Below are 20,898 nucleotides of genomic sequence, written 5' to 3' on the forward strand. Positions count from 1 at the left end.
AGATCTGAAATTTTAAAACCTAATCGCAAACCGGAGTTAAGTAATCATTTTCTGCTGACCTTTTTATCATTTTATATCAACAGCGGAATCCCGCTCTGCGCACTCAGGACACGTACAATAAAACTTGTTAACAGGATTGCCGTGCCATTACTCGTTATGCAAGGAGAAACAAAGGAGCAGAAACAGTGCTCAGCAACAGTGTCCATGTATCACCTCAGTAACAAGGACTATTTAAAAAAAATTCGAACTATGCCTCTTTGGATTTAACTGTTTGCTGACTAGCCACCATGGCTTCAATAAATATTGGTTCAAGTAATATTGCTATGGCACATAAGAAATAGGAGCAGGGATAGGCCATTTCGCACAAGCCCGTTCCGCCATTTACATCATGGCTAATCTTTTACATCAACTCCATTTTCATGCTCTATCCATTATCCCTCAATTCTCTTGGTGTCCAAGAATCTATCGATCTCAACCTTGAATATACTCAATGACTGAACATCCATCTGGGATAGAAAATTCCAAAGATTAACAACCCTAAGTGAAGAAATTTCGCATCTCAGTTCTAAATGGCCAACTCGTTATCCTAAGACTATGACCTGCAATTCTAGACTCTGCAGCCATGGAGAAACAGCCACTCAGTATCTACTCTGTTAAGCCCTCAAGTAACTATCGAAGATAATTAAAAATCTTGAACCTGCTCACACTTTGCACAGCTGGTCTTCCTGTTGTCACAATGTGTTAACTTACTCCTTATCAATATCATTTCCAATGTCCACTTTTAAATTTAAACTCGTCATGGCATAACCACACAGCCTGGCTCGTGTGTGGCTTATGCTCAGTCCGTAAACACACTCCGGGAGCTCCTCTTTGCAAATTTTTAAAGCCTATAACCATCATTTTGGATTTTCAGTAATCATAATTCCGCCATGCATTTTAACCATTTCTTCATGGCGATTTCTTATTTTATATTAAAATTTGATATATTTGCCCTCGATTTGGAATTCATCAGCCTTATCCTTGATTTCCACCCTATTAAATGCAGTGTAAAATAAGCAGATTTTACAGTCCTTTTCATTCCACCCACTCCACCTCAACGTTTCACTTTCTGGTCACTGTTTCTAAAGCTAAGAATGATTGACTTGGGCCGACTCCCTGAAAGCACATTTAGTAAGATGGCCCACCATTTTATAAAGGCATTCTCCACTGCTTTAGATCCAGGCCAACCTATGAGCATGCAGTGGAAATGAAGATTATATATTTTTCTAATTTTGTAGTGTCCACAATACTGTAGATGTCAACCTGTAAGGAATAATGTATAAATGAAAAAAAGATGTAACTGCTTTGGAAGCAGTTCAGAGAAGGTTTACTCTACTCATTCCTGGAATGAAGAGCTTATCCTATGAAGAAAGGCTGAACAGGTTGGGTCCATTGGAATTTAGAAGAATGAGAGGTGATCTTATTGAAACATATAAGATCCTGAGGGGATTTGATAGATAGATACCAGGAGGATGCTTCCAATTGTGGAAGAGACTAAAACTAGTGACGTAGTTTAAGAATAAGAGGTCTCCCTTTTAAGATGGAGATAAGGAGATTTTTTTTCCTCTCTGAGTCTTTGGTCTGCAGAATTCTCTTCACCAGAAAGTAGTGGAGGTTTGGTCTTTAAATTTATTCAAGACTGAGTTAGACAGATTTTTGAGAGAAAGGGGAGTCAAAGGTTATGGGGGGGGGGGTGGAAACAAGCAAAGTGGAGCTGACACCACAACCAGATCAGCCATGATCTTATTGAATGGTGGAGCAGGTTCAAAGGGCCAAATGCCCTACTCCTGCTCCTAAGTCCCATGTTCCTACGTCCTAGGTCCCTAGTAAAACTTTTAAGATGGATTTCCCACTGTACTGCACCTTAAGACATATGTACCAGAGTTGGATTATAGTTAGTAATTGATTAAACCTGACCATTCATCTTTTGTAACATTGCCTGCATAGGTACACTATTCAAAGGATTTATGCATTCTATCAGAAAGAGCTCTACAAAAATCACTTCATATTTATTGTACAAATGGCAATAAGTATTTTAAGCTAATGTAACCAAATGTATTATTCTCATAATAACAGCCAAGGTTTGGTGCTTTTGATCAAAATGGTAACCAAACCAGATAAAATTAGACAATTAAAATCATTTTCACCCACTTGGTAGCATTAAGTTACAAATCCAGTCTTGCTTTTCTTTTAAAAAGTTAATAAAGTAATTCAAAATTTTTTATAAACCGGTGACACTCTGCAACAAGCGATACTAGAATTTTATCATTGCAACTTACCACCTGTTGAAATCCACTTGGATGGAATGATCTATAACCAGGTCTGCAGGACAAATTGGATTGATCTTCTCCGGATCGCCCCCCAGTTTTTTCACAGCATCTCGCATAGCGGCAAAGTCAACCACAGCAGGCACACCACTGTGGACAAAGCGAATATTCACAGGGTGTCAGATTATTTTCACAGAACTTGCCTGTTACTCAGAGTTGTGAATCTTTAGAATCTTCTACAGCAGAGTCATTCCAGGTTATTTCACCAAGTCTCCCACTTGGATTTAGCCCCAGCTCTCAGCTTGGCCCATCCTTATGCACCCAGCAAATACCGACCCAACACATAATCTTAAAATGAGTATACCTGAGAGGAAACTAGGCACTGAGGGGGCACTGAACAGTACGAAATATCCTGTTATAAGTGCTAGATGTAGAAAATAAAGCTCTGGGTGGAATCGTCCCAGATTTGCACTAAGTGCAGTAGTGAGCGGGTAAAATGACGTTTTAAAGCGATGGCGGCTTTTCCCGCCATATCATCCCAAACCCGCCACATTACTTATGCATTCCTGGGAAACACGCCGTTTCAACAGCGGGCAGGTTCTGATTCACCTGCCACACAGTCACCTCGCCGCTTCATGGTGCCAGGCACCACATTTGAAGCACAGCCATGCTCAGTGCTTCCAGCCTAAGACTGCAGCAAAAAAGACATGGCCCTGAAAAGCAAGAAGACTGCAGCCCTCGAGCGGCTTTTGGATGCCGTGGAGGCCCGCTGTGATGTTCTCTACCCCCACTCTGACCACAGGAGGGGCAGCTACCCACTCTGGCTTGGTAGGCAATAGCAGCGGTGATCGGTGCCAATGTTGCATAGAAGATGGCTGGCCATCCAATGCAGATAGAGAATGAATGATCTCATCCGTGCAGCCAGGGTAAGGCAACCATCTCCTCACTCTAAACTCACACACTCAAGCCCATCACACACTCACTGGCATCTCACTCACTGCCAGCTCAAAGGACATCACCACCCATTCTCACACACACACCCTCACAGCTCCACCTGGCCTCATCTTCTCTGGAGGCTGCATCCTCAGCCCTCACCATCTTGAGCCCACTTGCACAGATCGACATGTGCCCCCACACATAGCCTCCTTCCCCAGTACAGCTCTCGTCCTACAGCCTCTTCCCTAGCCTGAAGCCACTTCTCTCCCTTCCCCAAGCAAGCCCTAGCCCTGCAGCCACTGAAGAGCCACCCACATATGGCTGATCTGGTAGGTAGAGACCTACCCATGAGTCCCCCTAAAGGTGATGTGGTGTTCTCTGTGAAGCCTGGTGCTGATGACTGCGAGTGCTGCCCGAAGCAAAGTAGACAAACAAACCTTGAAGTCTCAAGCGAAGTGCAGCCTGCCAGGTGCACACCTTATATATGCTGTTGTGAAACACATCAGTATGTTTTCCCATGGATGATCCAGTGGTTTTGGGGGCGTGGGGAAGGAGAGAGAATGAATCCAGTGGGCTGGCCTTATAACAATATGCTGATGTATTACAATGAGATTCCCGACATCCGATGGCAGGATGTGCGGCCCATCGTTGGCGGGCTGAGTGGACAATCGCACCATATTGTCCACTCGCACCACCGATCACACCCAACACCAGCAAGCATGGAAAATCCTGGTCTCTGTCTCTTATCTTTCATTTCAATTTTATTTAAGTTTATGCTTAAAACAAAAACCAGTCTTGTGCTATACACTATTGTGTGTGCAATATTGGACTCGATACATTAACTCTATTTCTCTCTCCACAGATGCTGCCAGACCTGCTGAGTTTTTCTAGCATTTTTATTTAAAATTATTGTAAACTCTGGCTGAATTTTATACTCAGTCCTTTTTCCTTTTACAAACAATATTCTGTACTTTTCAGCGGGGGTTTGTTTCACGTTGAAGCTACACTTACGTGAAATCCTGCAAGATGACACGAGCAGGTTTAAAAGGCACTTCGACACTTTGGTGTTGCGTCACCTTCCAGTTCAATATGTTTTCAACATCATCTTTCTTCACAAGGAAACAGTCACAGTTTCTGATTGCTGCTTCTAGAAGTACTCGGATGGAGAATGGCAAACGTGCTATTGAGGGAAAGAGGGATGAAATGTCATCTTAAAATAACTTAACACAACCATCACTGGCTATAAATTGCATGAGCAGAAGAAAAAGCTTAAAGAAACAGATAATGGTTTAGGCAATTAGTAGCAGAATTGTTCAAAAAATAGTGGAATGGGAAAAGGTTGGAGCAAAACTAACTTGCATTTATACAGCACCTTTAACCTAATAAAACATCCCAAGGTTCCAGAGGTAAAAGGAAGCTTGTTTAGTTCTTGTGTCCATCTTGTGCCCCAGTAAATAGAATTTAACACCGATCCACATAAACAGATAATAGGACATGACCAAAGGAATGTTCAGAGTAAATTTCAGCAGTGTCTTAAAGGAGGAGAGACTGGGTGTGGATACAGAAAGATTTAGAGAGGGAATTCCAGAGCTTAGGGCCTTGACAGCTGAAGGCATATTGGAATGGTGAAGGAAGTGAAGGGGTTGAACAAGAGGCCAGAGTTGCAGCCCACCACTACCAACCAGCAGGAGCAGAAAAACTTTTCTGATTCACTATATTTCCTCAAGTCTGTGGGCTAATCACTTTGCAGCCAAAATCAACAGCTTTTCCTGTGATAAGGTATTTGCCATTGATGTAACTCATGAATAACAGATTCTGAAATTACATATTTTAAATTATGAAAGCTGTTTCTTTAAAAAACATTTTTCTTACTTTGTATCACTATTTGTTTTCCAGTTTTAGATTTCGCTGCCATCGATTTTTGTATGGCAGTAGCAAAAATAAAAATCAAATATCAAGATCTAAGCTAGCTTTTGGCAACTTCAGTCTTGACATCTGCATGGTCCTAAGTACGATTGAAAATAAATCTGATTATAACAAAATATTGTTAATTGTCTCATAATTGAGGATTTAATTGTATTCAGGTGGTGGGCATTAACCAGGGATTCATTTGTGCTCCTATATATAAAAAGAGAGCTTGGCCTAAATAGCCAAGTGGTTATGGTACTGGGTTTGTAACCCTAAGATCAAGAGTTCAAATCTCACAATGGCAAACTATGAAACAATGTAACTTCATCTGAAACAGATGGAAACAGGTTTACTCAAAAGAGTATCAAGAGTTCAAATGTCACAATAGCAAACTATGAAACAATGTAACTTCATCTGAATAAACAGATGAAACGGGTTTGTAATCGAAAGAGTTACTAACAGCCTGCTCTTTCACAAAACTCTGAGTGCCTGGGAGAGTCTGTGACTTTGTCGTCTTGGAAGTAAATCAAGAGTTCAAATCTCACAATGGTAAACTATGAAACAATGTAACTTCATCTGAAACAGATGGAAACGTGTTTGTACTCAAAAGAGTTATATATAAGAGACTGAAACTGGTTGTTGGATTTGGAGATGCATGTTTGTAATGTGTGCCTCTTGTAAATAAAAGCTTATAACATGTGTAGAGATTGGGCTCCAGTTCCATCCTTCATTGCCTGTTTTTCTGAAATAGAACCAATATTGCCCTCCCAGCAGTTAGTAATTTATTCTTCTTCATCTTATGAGAAATGCAAAAGAATCCTACTATCAATATCAAAGAACATTTCTATTTGAAAGGACAACACTGCCTGTTCATTTTCCTATCCTCATATAAACACTGCAACTTGTGACAGTGAATAGACTGCAACCTGCACAGCAGAAGTCTCATAATCCCTCAGATGTCAAGGCACTAATGTTTAATGAAGTGTAGCACAGCTTTTTTCCAATCTTAAGAGGGAACTTGTACCATTAGTTCCTAAAGTGCGACTCTTGCACACCCAGTGACAATCCAATTTGAAACTGTTGGATTCACCAAGATTGGCACAAGACCACTGAGCTGTCAGTTTATATACAAATATATACACCTGACAGATAAATTGCAATATGCTTTCGTGAAAAGATCAATGAGCTTTCCTCACCATATCTGTCATCTCCCAATTTGCTCAGATTGTAGAACTTCTTTTCCTCCCGCTTAGGATCAAGGGGCTCCAAGAGGTCAGCATAGGGGTTGTTCATCATCGTTAACGTGCCCAACGGACGAAAAGGATCACCTAAAACATACAAATGTTTAATTGTTTCTCGTTAAAATAAAGGTAACAAGTTACTTCAGCGCCCCAATATTAAGATGCACTGCATTAGGGCATGGGACTGGATTCAATACACCCTGTTGTGGTGGGAAACATGGCGGCTAGGCCCACTTATTCACAGGAGAGGCCACAATGTCAGCCTGCTGGCAGCAGAAAAATCTCCCACAATTAAGATGGAGACAAGAGCTGACCAATGTGGGAAACTCGGCCCACTGGCAATGAGATTCTTCATTACTGAGCCAATTGACACCAATTAGCCCTGAGCTCACCAAAATTTGGTGGTGGCTCAGAGATTCAGTCAGAGTGGCAAAGCTTTCCTGTGCCCCCCAAAGGCTGCCAGGCAAACTCTATAGAGTTTGCCTTTCCTTTGGGGGGGGTAGGGGAGGGTAGAGCCCTTCTTTCAAAGACACGTGCCTGATCAAGGGACCCAGCATTAGTAAGATGGGCAGCTATTGTAAGCCCCACCCCTGCCCTGGCATTCGACACCCTTTCCCCCCCAACCACTATTCCACCCTCACTCACTCGAGTCCAGGAATCTACTGATGATTCCTGGCAAAGACAGTCCAGCGGCTCTTGGTGGACAGGATTTCCATCCTGGGATCCTAAATCCCAGGGAAGGCCTGACGCTGCCTGGTTAAGTGCCTGGCAGACACTGAATTCCATCAGGCCTTCCCCACAGAAGTGATGTGGGTTTCCCCATCGATTCTCCAACTAATGGATGGGACACACATGACAACATTAAATTTCGCCCATGGATTAACAAGATCAGCACCACTGTAGTACCGCAACAAACCTAGTGTCGTATGTACTACTTGCATTGTGACACCTCACAGATGGAATTAAAAGCTTGCCCGGGGAGAAAAGGCATTTGCAGGCCTGTTGCAGGGCATCATATAGACACAATGTGTAAAATGCTCATTATACAAAACCTATGTTTTAACAGGACTGTAGAAGAAATACTGTCAAGTATACAGTGTGGTAATAAGACATACCAAGCTCTCAATTTCTTCCAATAATAATTTTACTTCAAGATTGAGATATCCTATTTCTTAGGAGACAATTGCTCTGACAAGAACATAAGATGAAGCACAGTAGCTGGCGTCCGCCAGAAATCCCTTACAGTCAGAACAGGTCCAACTAAAATAAAGCCTCTCTATAAATTCCACACATTACAAACTGACCACTGAGTTGATGGCCTTAGAAATTCAAATAATGGTTTGTGCTGACTGACTTTCGTGATAAAATTCCTGCCCTGATTCTCCAAATAGCTGTTACACCATACATAAAGACATAGAAAATTGGAGTAGAGGTAGGTCATTCAGCCCTTCGAGCCTGCTCTGCCATTCAATATGATCATGACTGATCCTCTATCTCAACGCCATACTCCCACTCTCTCCCCACACCCCTTGATGCCTTTAGAGTCCAGAAATCTATTTCCTTCTTAAATATATTCAGTGACTTGGCCTCCACAGCCTTCTGTGATAGAGAATTCCGCAGGTTCACTACTGAGTGAAGAAGTTTCTCCTTATCTCAGTCCTAAATAGCCTACCCCATATCCTGAGATTATGACCCCTTGTTCTAGACTCCACCCCCCCCCCCACCCACCCCCCCCCCCCCCCACCCACCCCACCCCCCACCCCCCAGCCAGCCAGCCAGCCAGAGGAAACATCATACCTGCATCCAGTCTGTTCACCCCTGTCAGAATTTTATAAATTTCAAGGAGACCAAATATTTTTAATAACGATGCTTTTGATGGTGATGTGGATAGGATGGAAATTAATAAACAGTATAGCTTGCTTTGTCAAGACCAAATCAAGGAGTTAAAATTTGAACAAAAATGGTTATAATTCATAACCATGATCGATACAAAAGGCATATATTGCCAAGTGATCCTACATAAAGCCATCAAGTCCTGCTAGAGTGCCCAGTATTGAGTTCCATTCACAGTTCCTCAGATAATGAAGCAGCCTGCGCCCACATGCAGCAAGACCTAGACAACATCCAGTCTTGCGCTGATAAGTGGCAAGACACACAAAGAAAAGAGTCATGAATAGTAAGCTGGTATCATCAGTAAACATATCATGAGTCCAAATAGGGGGGAAAAAGGCAAATGCTGTCTCATCAGCGAACAATTCTCATTGGGCAACTTGGCTATTGATATTCCTCTTTTCATTTATCAAGATACGGCACAAAGGACTAAACATACGTTATTATAAACTGTACTTTCACAGATACACAGAACATGAGGTCATTCAACCCCTCAAACCTATTCCATCACTCACTTAGATCATGGTTGATCTGTAACTTTGGCTCCATCTACCCACCTTGGTTTCATAACCCTTAATACCATTGCCTAACAAAATTTGTTAATAAAATAGCAGAAAATGCTAGAAAAATTCACTAGGTCTGGCAGCATCTTTGGAAAGAGAAACACAGTTAACATTTCCAGTTGAACATGGCTCTTCTTTGGAACTGTTAAGTGGCTAAATCTGCCAATCCAGTTTTGACATTTTCAACTGACTCTCAGTCCCACCAGCTGTATGGGGAGATAGATCCACATTTCCACTGTAATTTGTGTGAAGAAGTGCTTCCTGATAAACCCCCCTCAATCAGCCAGCCTCTAATATTTAGGTTATATCACCTTGTTCTACACTTTCACAAGAAGAAATAGTTTCTATCAACCTTGGTCACTGGGGCCACAAAACACTTCCAGGTATTGAATGTGTTTCTTGTGCTAGGTTATGAACCCAATCTAGTCTTTAGAATCTAGATCAATAGATGTAGAGGAGATGTCTCCACTTGTAGGGGAGCCCTAGTCACTAATAAATCCAGTAAGGAATTCAGAAATTTCATTATGCAGAAAGTGGTGAAAATGTGAAATTTACTACTCATATAGATTTTTGATCTTGATTTGGGGGGTGTGTGCAATCCTGTGCTAATATGTCAATGCAATTTTCACCAAGACATCCCAATTAACTAACTGCAATGGAACATCCACAATTATGTAAACTTCTCCAGAACCTTGCTTAGGCTACACTAATGTATAGAACATTAATTAGACTACACTTGGAGTGCTGTAAACATTTCTGTACGTTATAGAATGAATGTGGAGGTATTGGAGATGGTGCAAAATAGATTTACTAGAATTATCCCTAAAATGAGATTAAACTCATCAGGAAAGATTGAACAGGCTGCACCTCTTCTCTCTGGAAAGGTGAAGACTGAGTAGTAGCCAGTTAGAGGTCTTTAAGATTATAAAGATGTTTGATACAAAAGATATAGGGAGGATATTTCCATCAATATAAGATAGCCCTCAATAAATCAAACAGGGAATTCAGGAGAAACCTCTTCATCCAGAGAGTGTTTAGAACGTGGAACTTGCTACAACTTTAAGTAGCTGTGGTGAAAGCACAGATACATATACATTTAAAGGGAAACTAGATAGATGCATGAGGGAGAAAGGAATAGAAGGATATGCTGATACAGTGAGATGAAAAGGATGGGAAGAGACTTGTGTGGAGCATAAAACACTGGAGTGGCCAAATGGCCTGTTTCTGTGCTGTAAATCCTATAGAATTAATGTAATAACTCATCAATTTCTTCAATTAACTTAAACTCCTCAATTATAACCGCCCCTTAACCTTCTATACTCAAGGGAAGCCTTAATGCAATATCTACTTCTCTCTTTCATATTGGAATCCAAACTTTGTCATTTAGGAACTGACTATGCACCAAAACTATTACACCTGCCCACAAACCTCAAATACAATCTAAAACACATTGTCTGGAGGGACCATAAGATTTGAAATTTTAATTCATTTTACACAACATTGATAAAGCAACAATTCAAAGAAAATTAAAAATTCTCCAAATCAGAGAAAGACCAGAAAGTTAACAGTGAACAGTGTACTGCACTGAGAATTTTAAAAATAAAGTTATTATTTAAACAATTGTTTGTATCCTGAAGAGTTTTCAGTTAATTATTGGCTAAAATGATCTCTGTACAGGAATTCATTATTTTCTTCACCCCAAGCTAACCCCTGAAATATAATGGCAGCACAAGCAATCATGAATGCAGCTGATTATTTATTCACTTTGCTCATCCATATATTAAAATGTTTACATTAAGAACAACCATAGTAAGATACCATACAAACGGAATGCGCGGCCCCCAGAGTCAAATCCCGGCCGTAAACTGCTTTAATCTGGCTCACAGGACCCCTGCCTTCTCTTTTCATCTTTGTGTGTTTGATTTCAGCTAAGCCTCAATGTTTACTCTCGGCTTTTCAAACTTGCTGGGGCTGGAGGACCGATCAAGGCTGCACCCTGATCAGAGGATTTAGCAGGAAATTAATCTCTAACAGTATACCCAAGGCCCAGCAAGCTTCAAAAGCTGAGAGTAAACTTCCCAAGTTTTTGGGGAAAGATGGAAAGAGAAGACTGGAGAAGGCCTGATTTCTTTTCCCCCTCACTTTTTGTAGTTATGGGAGCTGGTAGTTCTGCGTAATCACACATGACCCACTCTGATCTTAGTGCATTTTTCTGGCTCCAAAGTTGACCACTGTTGCTGATGAGACAAGAGTAGGCTTTGTATTCCACATATCTGAACAGAATAACCTGTTACTTCCAATAAACAACATCCCATATTCAAGTTATTTATCTCTTCAGGTTATTTATTTCTTCAGAATCACCCTTTCACCGAGAGCAGCTGTTTAAGCTTTTCTTCCAAGTATAAATTTGTGTAGTGCCAGTCATTGAACTAATAAGACAGAAAATAAGAAGCAAAAGTAGACTTGGATTTCAATAGCACCTTTCACACCCTCTCAAAGCATTTTATACCCAATGATGTGTAGTCACTGTTGTAGTGCAGGAAGCTCAGCAGCCAAGTTGTGCACAGCAAGCTCCCACAAACAATGTGATAAGATTGGCCAGAACACTCCTGTCACTGTGGTGTTATATTTCATAACTTTGTTCAAATGCTTAATCTGACCAATTTTCGTAAGCCGCTAAGCTGCGCTACACCCAAATTTCCATACCTCCTGAAAGAAAAGAACAGGATGATAAGAAAAATACAATATTAAAAATCACTGAAATCTTTCAATAATCTGCACTGTACCAAAACCAAAAGTTTCAAACTTTAGTACTGCAACACATTTCAGACTGATGCCCATGAGATCTGCAAGGTTACACTGATGTCTCTAGAGCCAGACATAACACACATTTCCAACCGTGTCTCACAAATTGTGTTCTACGTTTGTCAACTTACTCATATGAAACAACTTACGAAGATACTGTGCCTTTTCACCTGCAAAAAATGTGTTCCAAGCCAACTCTCAGCCAATGACGTACTTTTTCCCTGCAATCACTATTTACTAAGCAACCCATGTGTGCCTAACAAGTTCCCACAAATAGCAATTGAAATTAATCATTTTTGTTGCTTTTTAAAAAAAAATATTTAGGGGACATAGGCATCACTGGCAAGGCCAGCTTTTACTGCCCATCCCAAAGTGCCCTTGAGAAGGTGGCAATAAGTCACTTTCTTCAACTGCTACAGTCTATGTGCAGGTGTTCTCACAGTGCCGTTACGAAGGAAGTTTCAGGATTTTGACCCACAACGATACTGGTTGAGATGATTGGAAAAACTGTCTTCTTTGTGAAGAGTGTCATGGTAACTTATAAATCAGTTTAACAACTCAGCTGGAGGACGCCAGCAGCAATGCAGCACCCCTTGGTAGTACACCGAAATGTGATCTTCCACAATGGGTTTAACAGTGAGGCTCAAGCAAACTGCAAACTCAGAGGTGAGAATGTACCAATCGATACTTTTTCAAGAGTTCCCACACACAACCCTAGCAGCCCATGAGCAGAAAACGGAGCCTGGTCTCCAGTTGTCTCCGACCCCGTTGCCACTGGATCAAGGCCTTACTCTAGCAAACCCATGTGGCAGCTGGTGTGCAATGGCCACCCCACATTAGAAGAACTCATGCACAGGCATCTTCCACCCCCTTAAAATGAGCACCAGCACCGCCTCCGCAAGATCTTGCAAATCTATTCACAGGATAGGCGCATCAACATCAGTGTTCTGCTGAGGCCAACATCAAAGCACTGACCATGCTCGATCAGCTCCGCTGGGTGGGTCCGCATGTCTGACATGAGACTCCCGAAACTCACGCTCTACTTGGAGCTTCGACATGGCAAGCGAGCCCCAGGAGGAGAGAGGAAATGCTTCAAGGACACCCTCAAAGACTCCTTGAAAAAGTGCAACCCTCCCACCAACATTTGGGAATCCCTGGCCCAAGACCACCTGAATTGGAGGGAAAGTATCTCGGAAGGCGCTGAACACCACGAGTCTCATCGCCAAGGGCTAGCTGAAGCCAAGCGTCGACAGTGAAAGGAATGCATGACGACCCAGGAACCCCACTCACCCGTTTCCCTACCACTGTGACAAAGACTGAAGGTCAGGTATTGGATTCCTCAGTCATCTGAGAACTCAGTTTTAGTGTGGAAGCAAGTCATCCTCAGCCCCGAGGGACTGCCTAAGATGATGAGCAGAATCCTGGACCACTATTTCATGGGAAAACATTTGGTAGTGCCCAACAGACTTACCATCACTGCAAGTTTCAAAAGAGAGAAAATAAAAAATGACCAATGAATCAGAAACATGAGTTCAAGTCCCACACCAGCAGCTGGGGAATTTAAATTCAAATAGCTAAATAAATCTGGATTATATCAGAAACTACTTGATTGTCATATAAAAACCATCTAGTCCACTCATGCTGTTGAGGGAAGGAAATCTGCTGTCTTACCCAGTCTGCCCTATGACTCCAGACCTGGTAATGTGGTTGACTATTAACTGCTCCCTGAAATAGCCTAACAAGCCACTCAGTAGTGCCAAACTTCAATGGCAAAGTATAATAAGCATCACGCATACTGAGGCGGTTGACAAACCACCTAGCTTCTCAAAGACAATAAATTCCTGCCTTGCCACCAATATGAACATTCCATGAATGAATAAAAGAAATAAACACAACCACCCAATCCAAAACACTCTAAACATTTTTTGTGTGAAGATATGAAATGTTATATACACACAAACTTGCAGTTTGCAACTCTTAGCATTTTAAAAAGAAAACATTTAGCAATAACTCCTCCAAATCTGCTGGAATGACAAACCAGGAGTTGATGGAATCTGTATCAAATTCTGCTTCAAAGTGAGAATTTAGTGATGATATTTTGTTAGTTTAAGACAGTGAGAACACAGAGTTACATACGCTGCAAGGAGGTAACACATCAAAGAACACACAACATTTATCTTCATCTCAACCCAGTGATGTGTTGCTGATTCCTAACACATTTCTGTATTATTTATAATATATACAGACATAGAAGATTTCTTTATCAACTGTTTACATTTTTCCCAGCACAGGTGTCAATGCAGGCAAGTGATCCAATTCAAGCTGAACAAACATGGTATTGTACTAAACTCCAAGCAACAGCTAGAATAGGTTTGCTTCATTGTGTTGAAGGGGATCAGAAATTAATGACAGAGAGGCAGACTTAGATTCATAGAGTTATACAGCACAGAAACAGGCCCTTTGGCCCATCGTGCCCATGCCAGTCATCAAGTACCTATCTATTCAAATCCCATTTTCCAGCACTTGGCCCATTGCCCTGTATGCTTTGGTGTTTCAAGTGCTCGTCTAAATATTTCTTCTTTTTAACATATATATTGCAGCATGTTAAAACCAAATTGTGAAAACTGTCATAACAACATGTCGCTAAGACAAGGTGCAAACTTATTTCCACTTAATTAGTAAAATTTATCGTCGGTTCTAGCAGGGCTAAGTACTATATGGTGCAAAGCATATCTTGCAGTTGAAACCTTGACCAAGCAGATTCACTTTATTGATGTACTTCTGAACTTTTCAGTAATTTCTAAACCTGCAGTAAATACCCTTTGCTAGAGGTCAGAGGTGGCCAGCAATCCTTCCGAGTGGTATTTTACTATCTAAATATATAGCAAACAGCTACACTAACCAACAACCAACCAATTTAAGTTAATCAGTCAAGCTTATAAGATGGCTCACTCACACTTGCTAAAAGCAACATGCATTCAAATGCTGGGCCCGTTCTTTGCAAAAGGTACTCAAGCCTGTTGTGAGTTACCCAGGAACTTAGGGAACCTATGGTTCCCCGTTGCTTTCTCCACGGCAATGCTTCAGCCAATCAGAGTCGATTTCCAATTAATCAGCATCCTTTTATCCTGTAGGATAAATTGAATTGTTTGAAATTTGGCATTCTTGCATTTGTCCTGATGAGTGCAAGATGAAAAGCTTTAACATGTGTCTCTTCAGCAATATTTAAACATGAATAAAATAAATTTGGTATAAAATTGTCATTGCACAGGGACCACATCTAAAATAAAGTATTAATAAGTGAGAGATGGTTCACCTGCATTCCGAGAGACTTATACAAACCAACAGAGGGTTGATTATACAAACCCATCTAACTGTGAGAGTATCAAAGTGACAAGCAAGATCCACCTGGCCAGCTCTCCCTTGCAGCAAGGTTTGATTTTCTGAGAACCTACTCTATTCGCAAATAGCACCATCGCAAATCTCTCCCCACCAAATCCATGGCCACTGGCACTTTCTCCAAGTTCTGCTTGACCCCTGTCACAAGATAGGCCCTGCACACCTGCAGTTATGCCCAGCCATCCAATCACTGGTCCTGCACCTTGTCCCAACCACTGCCTGTAATATTGCCCCTGCACAGGATTCTGCACTTTCCCCCAGCCTAGTCAGCATTGCAGTCATTGCACAGGATCCTGCACTTTCCGCCCAGTCCTGTATGCATTGCTGTCATTGCACAAGGTCCTGCACTCTCCCCCCACCATGCATTGCTACCATGGCACAGATCCTGCACCTTCCCCAACCGCCCCCCCCCCCGCCCCCCGTCCCATATGCATTGCTGCCATTTCACAGGATCCTGCATTTTCCCCGCGCGCGCCCCGCCCGCCCGCTACCATGACAGATCCTACACTTTGCCCCCAGCTCTGTCTGCATTGCTGCCATGGATCCTCCTGCTGCCCCCTCAGGGCCGTCGCACGAGCAGGGTTACAACAGCAGAAGAAAAAGTTAAATGAGAAGTGTCTCGACACTCCAAGCCCTCGAGGTCAACGGCAATAAGTACTGACCTGTTCGTTACCTTATGCGGTCCGGACCGCCGGCTCCGACTGATCGCCACTTCACACAGGAATCCCTCATTCAGCCGGCAACCCGGCGCGCATGCGCTCCTTCGCACACCTCGCCACAAACACCCACCACCGCGCATGCGCCCCAGTCATAAACAAGCAGCGCGCATGCGCTTCCAGTCAGACTATAGGCCCTGCACATCGCGCATGTGCCTCACGCCGCAGCCCCGCCCACTGTCCGCCGTGATGTTGTCAGTCACCCGGCGGCAGACGCCTCTTCCGCGCATGAGCGGCGCTGGCTCGTGGAATTGGTTTCAGTGCTGGGACCAGCCTTGCCAATCATCCAGGATTGACCGGGAGCTTTCAGCAATCTTTATCTGGCATAATGATGTGTTCAGCTGTTAATCTGAATCCATTAGCTTGAAGCACTCTGATAGAATGCGGAGATCTGGAAGAGGAGATATGTTGAAAGGAACACTCGCTGTCAGCCCTTAAGAGCTGATTTCATTCCTTTAATCCTAATATTATTCAAAACACGTGTTTCATGGGTGTCATGCTTCCTGTTTTTTTGCTGGACGCCTGAATGTATGCACTGTGAAAATAGACAACTTATTGGAATTTGGAATTGGCTCTGTGTTGTAAAAAGAAGCGTTTTTAAAACAAAAACAAAATAATGCGTTGGAATATGTGCAATGCTGGGCTGGAATATGTATCAAGCCGTGAGGTGGGATGAACCAAAAATTGCACCAATAACTTAATGATACTGATAACACTCATAAATCCCGTTACCAATCATATGAAAACTCACTGATAGTCCATATGTAACTGTTTGTAATAAATGTAACACTGCAATATTCAATCTGTGACTAGTATAATCTTTATAAACTGTTGATCCAATAACTCCAGTGCTCATTGGCTCCCAGTCCAACAACACCTCACATTTAAAATTCTTATCCTAGTATTCATAGCTGGCTATGGTCTCACCCTTCCCTATCTCCCTGGTGGAAGCTGGTAGGCAGGACATTACTGCGGGGTTATGAAAATTAATGGCCCAACTCTACAACAACCTGGAAGGATTGTTCTCGCCTGCCACTCTCTGGACCGATTAAGATGCAATGCCTGGGTTATTATTACTTGGAGTCTTTCCCAAGACTCACATTAAGGAAAGGCCTCCTCTGCCTCCTCCACCCCTGTGAGAAGCTCCCAAAATATATGTGAATTAGAGCAAACCCTCAATTTCCCCATCCACCAAGACTTCAATGACATCCCTCAACACCCTCCGAGGTCACACACAACCTTTTGGGGCTTGCAAGCTTAACCTTCGACAATGCAACTTTGAAAGCCAAATAGAGTCCATAAGAAGTCACAAACAAACACCTCTGGTCCCTGGCTTCAATCTTACACTAAGTTCACCGACAAGAATAAGCCGCAAACGTACAAGCTGATGCAAAAAATTGAAAACTAGACTCTCCAGTATGCAACTGTGGTCACTCAGAACAAACATAATGCATAGTCACTCAATGCCTGATTCACAAATATGAAGGCATCACAGAGATGCACTTGATTACTCCTGACTCCATTATCTGGCTTAACCACATGAATGTACAATTTGAGTTGTTACTCTTCAGCTAGGAGAAAGAGAACAGCAAGCTAGTGTGTGATCAAAGCCTGCCCAATCTTTCCCGCCCTGACTGGCACTCTACGATCTCTTCCAACCCTGTTCCATGGAAAATGGATCTGTGGTACTCCACTGAGGCCCATGCTTTTCCCCTCCCTAATCCTCTCCCCTCTTCCCCTGTTAACTTCTTGCTGGGTACGAGTTGTTTGGCAGTATTCACACAAATTAACATTATTTGAGTGTGAGGCTAGGGCAATGAGTGCCAGTCTATGGAAAATCCCACAACAACCTCTATTTACACAGCACCTTTATCATAATAAAATGCACCGAGACCCTTCACAGAAGCATTATTGGACAAAATTTGACACTGAGCTACTAAAGCCTGTGACCGAAATCTTGGGGTGAAGGTGATAGCTTTTAAGGAGCATTTTAAAGGAGTAAAGAGAGGTAGAAAGGTTTAGGGAGGGAATTCAGGACGTTTGGACCTTGGCTACTGAAGGCAGGGCCATCAATGGAGCGATTAAAATCGGGACGGCACAAGAAGCCAGCATTAGAAGAACGTAGACACCTCAGGGGAGTTGTGGGACTGAAGGAGATTACAGAGTTGGTAGTGTTGAGGCATGGAGGGATTTGAAAACAAGGATGAGAAGCTTTAGTCAGGGTGTTGCTTAATCAGGAGCCGAAGTAAGTCAGCGAGTGCAGGGTGACAGGTGCTTTGGATGAACTCATGTTTATGGAGGGTAGAAGATGGGACACCAGCCAGGTGAATGTTGAAATAGTCAAACCTAGAGGTGCCAAAGGCATAGAGGAGAGTTTCAGCAGCTGATGAGCTGAGGCAGAGGTGGTGTCGGGTAATGTAACAGAGATGGATAGGCATCCTTAGCGGTGGTGTGGATATGTGATCAGAGGCCCATCTCAGGGTCAAATATAAAATGAAGGCAGCACATAGTCTGGTTCACTCTCAGATGATTGCCAGGGAAAGGGATGGAATCTGTAGCTAGGGAATGGAGTTTGTATTGGTTTCGGTTTTCCCAACGTTTAGTTCGAGGATATTTCTGCTGATCCAGTAGGGAGTGTTGGACAGCAGTCTGTCAAGGAATGCTAAAGGGTTAACCACTTGCAAGGGGAGAAATAATAGGAAGCATGATGGTGAGAGAGTGGGACCGATAAGGGATAAAAAGAAAAGAAAGTGAAAAAAACAGGGAGAAAAAGTGGGAACTCTGCAGCAAGTAACTCACCTCCCAGACCCAGTCCACCATCTACAAGGCACAGTCAAAAGTGTGATTGAATACTCTCTGCTTGTCTGGATGAGTGCAGCTCCCACAACATTCAGGAAGCTTGACATCAACCAGGACAAATGAGCTCAATTGATCAGCGCCCCATTCGCTACCTTCAACCTTCCCACTCTCCACCACTGATGCACAGTGACAGCAAAAAGTGGCACTGCACCAACTCACCATGGCTCTTTCAACGGCATCTCCCAAACCTACGGCCTCTATCACCTAGAAGGACAAGGGCAACAGGTGCATGGGAACACCACCACCTGGAAGTTCCCCTCCAAGTCACACACCTTCCTCACTTGGAAATATATCACCGTTCCTTCACTGTCACTAGGTCAAAATCCTGAAACCCCCTTTCTAACAGCACTGTGGGTGTACCTACACCACGTGAACTGCAGCAGTTCAAGAAGATAGCTCACCACCACCTTCTCAATGGCAATTAGGGATAGGCAATGAATGTTGGCCTAGCCAGTGATGCTCCCAAGGATGAAGAAAAAAAAGGATTGGGCACAGGTCCAGAGCAGCCATCAAAACGCAAATATGTCACCAAACTCTATCCCACCTATCTTGTTGGCCACATACGCACATGTCTGTAAACACACAGCAAACTTAGAGCAATTATTGCTGAATAACTCTGGTTTAATTCTCAATCCTCCCATCAGTAGTACTAAGACTAATTGTGGTACTTTTTCAGCTGCATTGATTGTGATCAAACAATAGAATGCAGAATAGGGACCAAAACTGTCACCTTCTTCCTTAACCGAGGTTTTCCAACCACGGTGGTTGACAGGGCCCTCAACCGTGTCTGGCCCATCTCCTGCACATCTGCCCTCACACCTTCCTCTCCCTCCCAGAACCACGATAGGGTCCCCCTTGTCCTCACTTATCACCCCACCAGCCTATGCGTTCAAAGGATCATCCTCCGCCATTTCCGCCAACTCCAGCATGATGCCACAACCAAACACATCTTCCCTTCACCCTTCACCCCCCCCCGGTGGCTTTCCACAGGGATCGTTCCCTCCGGGACACCCTGGTCCACTCCTACATCAACCCCTACACCACAACCCCCTCCCACAGCACCTTCCCATGCAACTGCAGAAGGTGCAACACCTGCCCTTTACTTCCCCCCTCCTCACCGTCCAAGGGCCCAAACACTCCTTTCAAGTAAAGTAGCACGTCACTTGCACTTTCCTCAATTTAGTCTGCTGCATTCGCTGCTCCCAATGTGGTCTCCTCTACTTTGGACAGACCAAACACAGACTGGGTGACCGCTTTGCGGAACAACTTCGGTCTGTCCGCAAGCATAACCCAGACCTCCCTGTCGCTTGCCATTTCAACTTACCACCCTGCTCTCATGCCCACATGTCCATCTTTGGCCTGCTGAAATGTTCCAGTGAAGCTCAACGCAAACTGGAGGAACAGCACCTCATCTTCCGCCTAGGCACTTTACCGCCTTCCAGACTTAATATTGAGTTCAATAATTTCAGATCATGAACTCTCTCGTCCATCCCCCACCCCCTTTCCAATCCCCCTTTTTCCAATAATTTATAATTTTTTTACAAATATATTTTTCTTTTCCCACCTATTTTAAAATTTATTTGCTATTGCTTTATCTCGACCTTTTAGCCCATTTCGATCCCTTGCCCCCGTCCCCCCAGCTAGAGCCATCTGCCACTAGCTTGTCCTGCTTGCTACCCTTGATGTCCCCATTAACACATTCCTTAGATAATATCACCACCGTCAACACCCCTTTGTCCTTTTGTCTATGACACCTTTGGCAATCTCTTCTTTGCCTTCACTGGCCCCCTATCGAGCTCTACCTGTCCCACCCACTTCTACCAGCTTATATTTCATCCCATTTCTCTATTTCCTTAGTTCTGATGAAGGGTCATACGGACTCAAAACATCAACTGTATCCTTCTCCGAAGATGCTGTCAGACCTGCTGAGTTTTTCTAGATATTTCTGTTTTTGTCACCTTCTTGGTCTGATTCGACTGCCAGTTGCAACTTTCTTATGGCTGAGGAAAAAGAACTTAACCAATATTTATTACAAATGAGTTTTCTCTGCCCTTCTGCAATTTCAGCTCGTTGTACAGGAGCAATGTGCACTTGAACCAAGAAAAAAATGCCTATTTGTGCCATTTCTTACATTGACTCATTGCCTTTGGCAGATAGCCAGCATAAAAAGCACAGTACGTGCCGACTGGAAGCCATGGGTTGTGAGATTTCATAATATAGCCAACCAAAAAAAAATCATTGGCAGGATCTTATCAGTGCTTCTTATTTAAATTCT

General features: G+C 43.0%; 1 protein-coding gene across 4 annotated transcripts in view; it reads right to left on the minus strand.

Annotated features, from left to right (window-relative positions):
• The window catches only part of aco1 (aconitase 1, soluble), a 56,406-nt gene extending 40,577 nt beyond the window's left edge, over positions 1 to 15,829 (minus strand). The window contains exons 1-5 of one of the 4 annotated variants that reach the window (XM_041186273.1): positions 15,711 to 15,769; positions 14,681 to 14,777; positions 6,347 to 6,478; positions 4,254 to 4,422; positions 2,319 to 2,456 (exon numbers count right to left, since the gene is read on the minus strand). In XM_041186273.1, coding sequence (XP_041042207.1) covers positions 2,319 to 2,456; positions 4,254 to 4,422; positions 6,347 to 6,446 — 407 coding nt within the window. In that variant the 5' untranslated portion in view covers positions 6,447 to 6,478; positions 14,681 to 14,777; positions 15,711 to 15,769. Of the gene's footprint in view, positions 1 to 2,318; positions 2,457 to 4,253; positions 4,423 to 6,346; positions 6,479 to 14,605; positions 14,778 to 15,710 lie in introns of those variants that run through there. The other 3 variants (XM_041186271.1, XM_041186272.1, XM_041186270.1) reach the window with 3 other exon arrangements.
• Between the last annotated feature and the right edge of the window lie 5,069 nt (positions 15,830 to 20,898).

Source organism: Carcharodon carcharias, chromosome 4, assembly GCF_017639515.1.
Source record: "Carcharodon carcharias isolate sCarCar2 chromosome 4, sCarCar2.pri, whole genome shotgun sequence".
NCBI lineage: Eukaryota > Metazoa > Chordata > Chondrichthyes > Lamniformes > Lamnidae > Carcharodon > Carcharodon carcharias.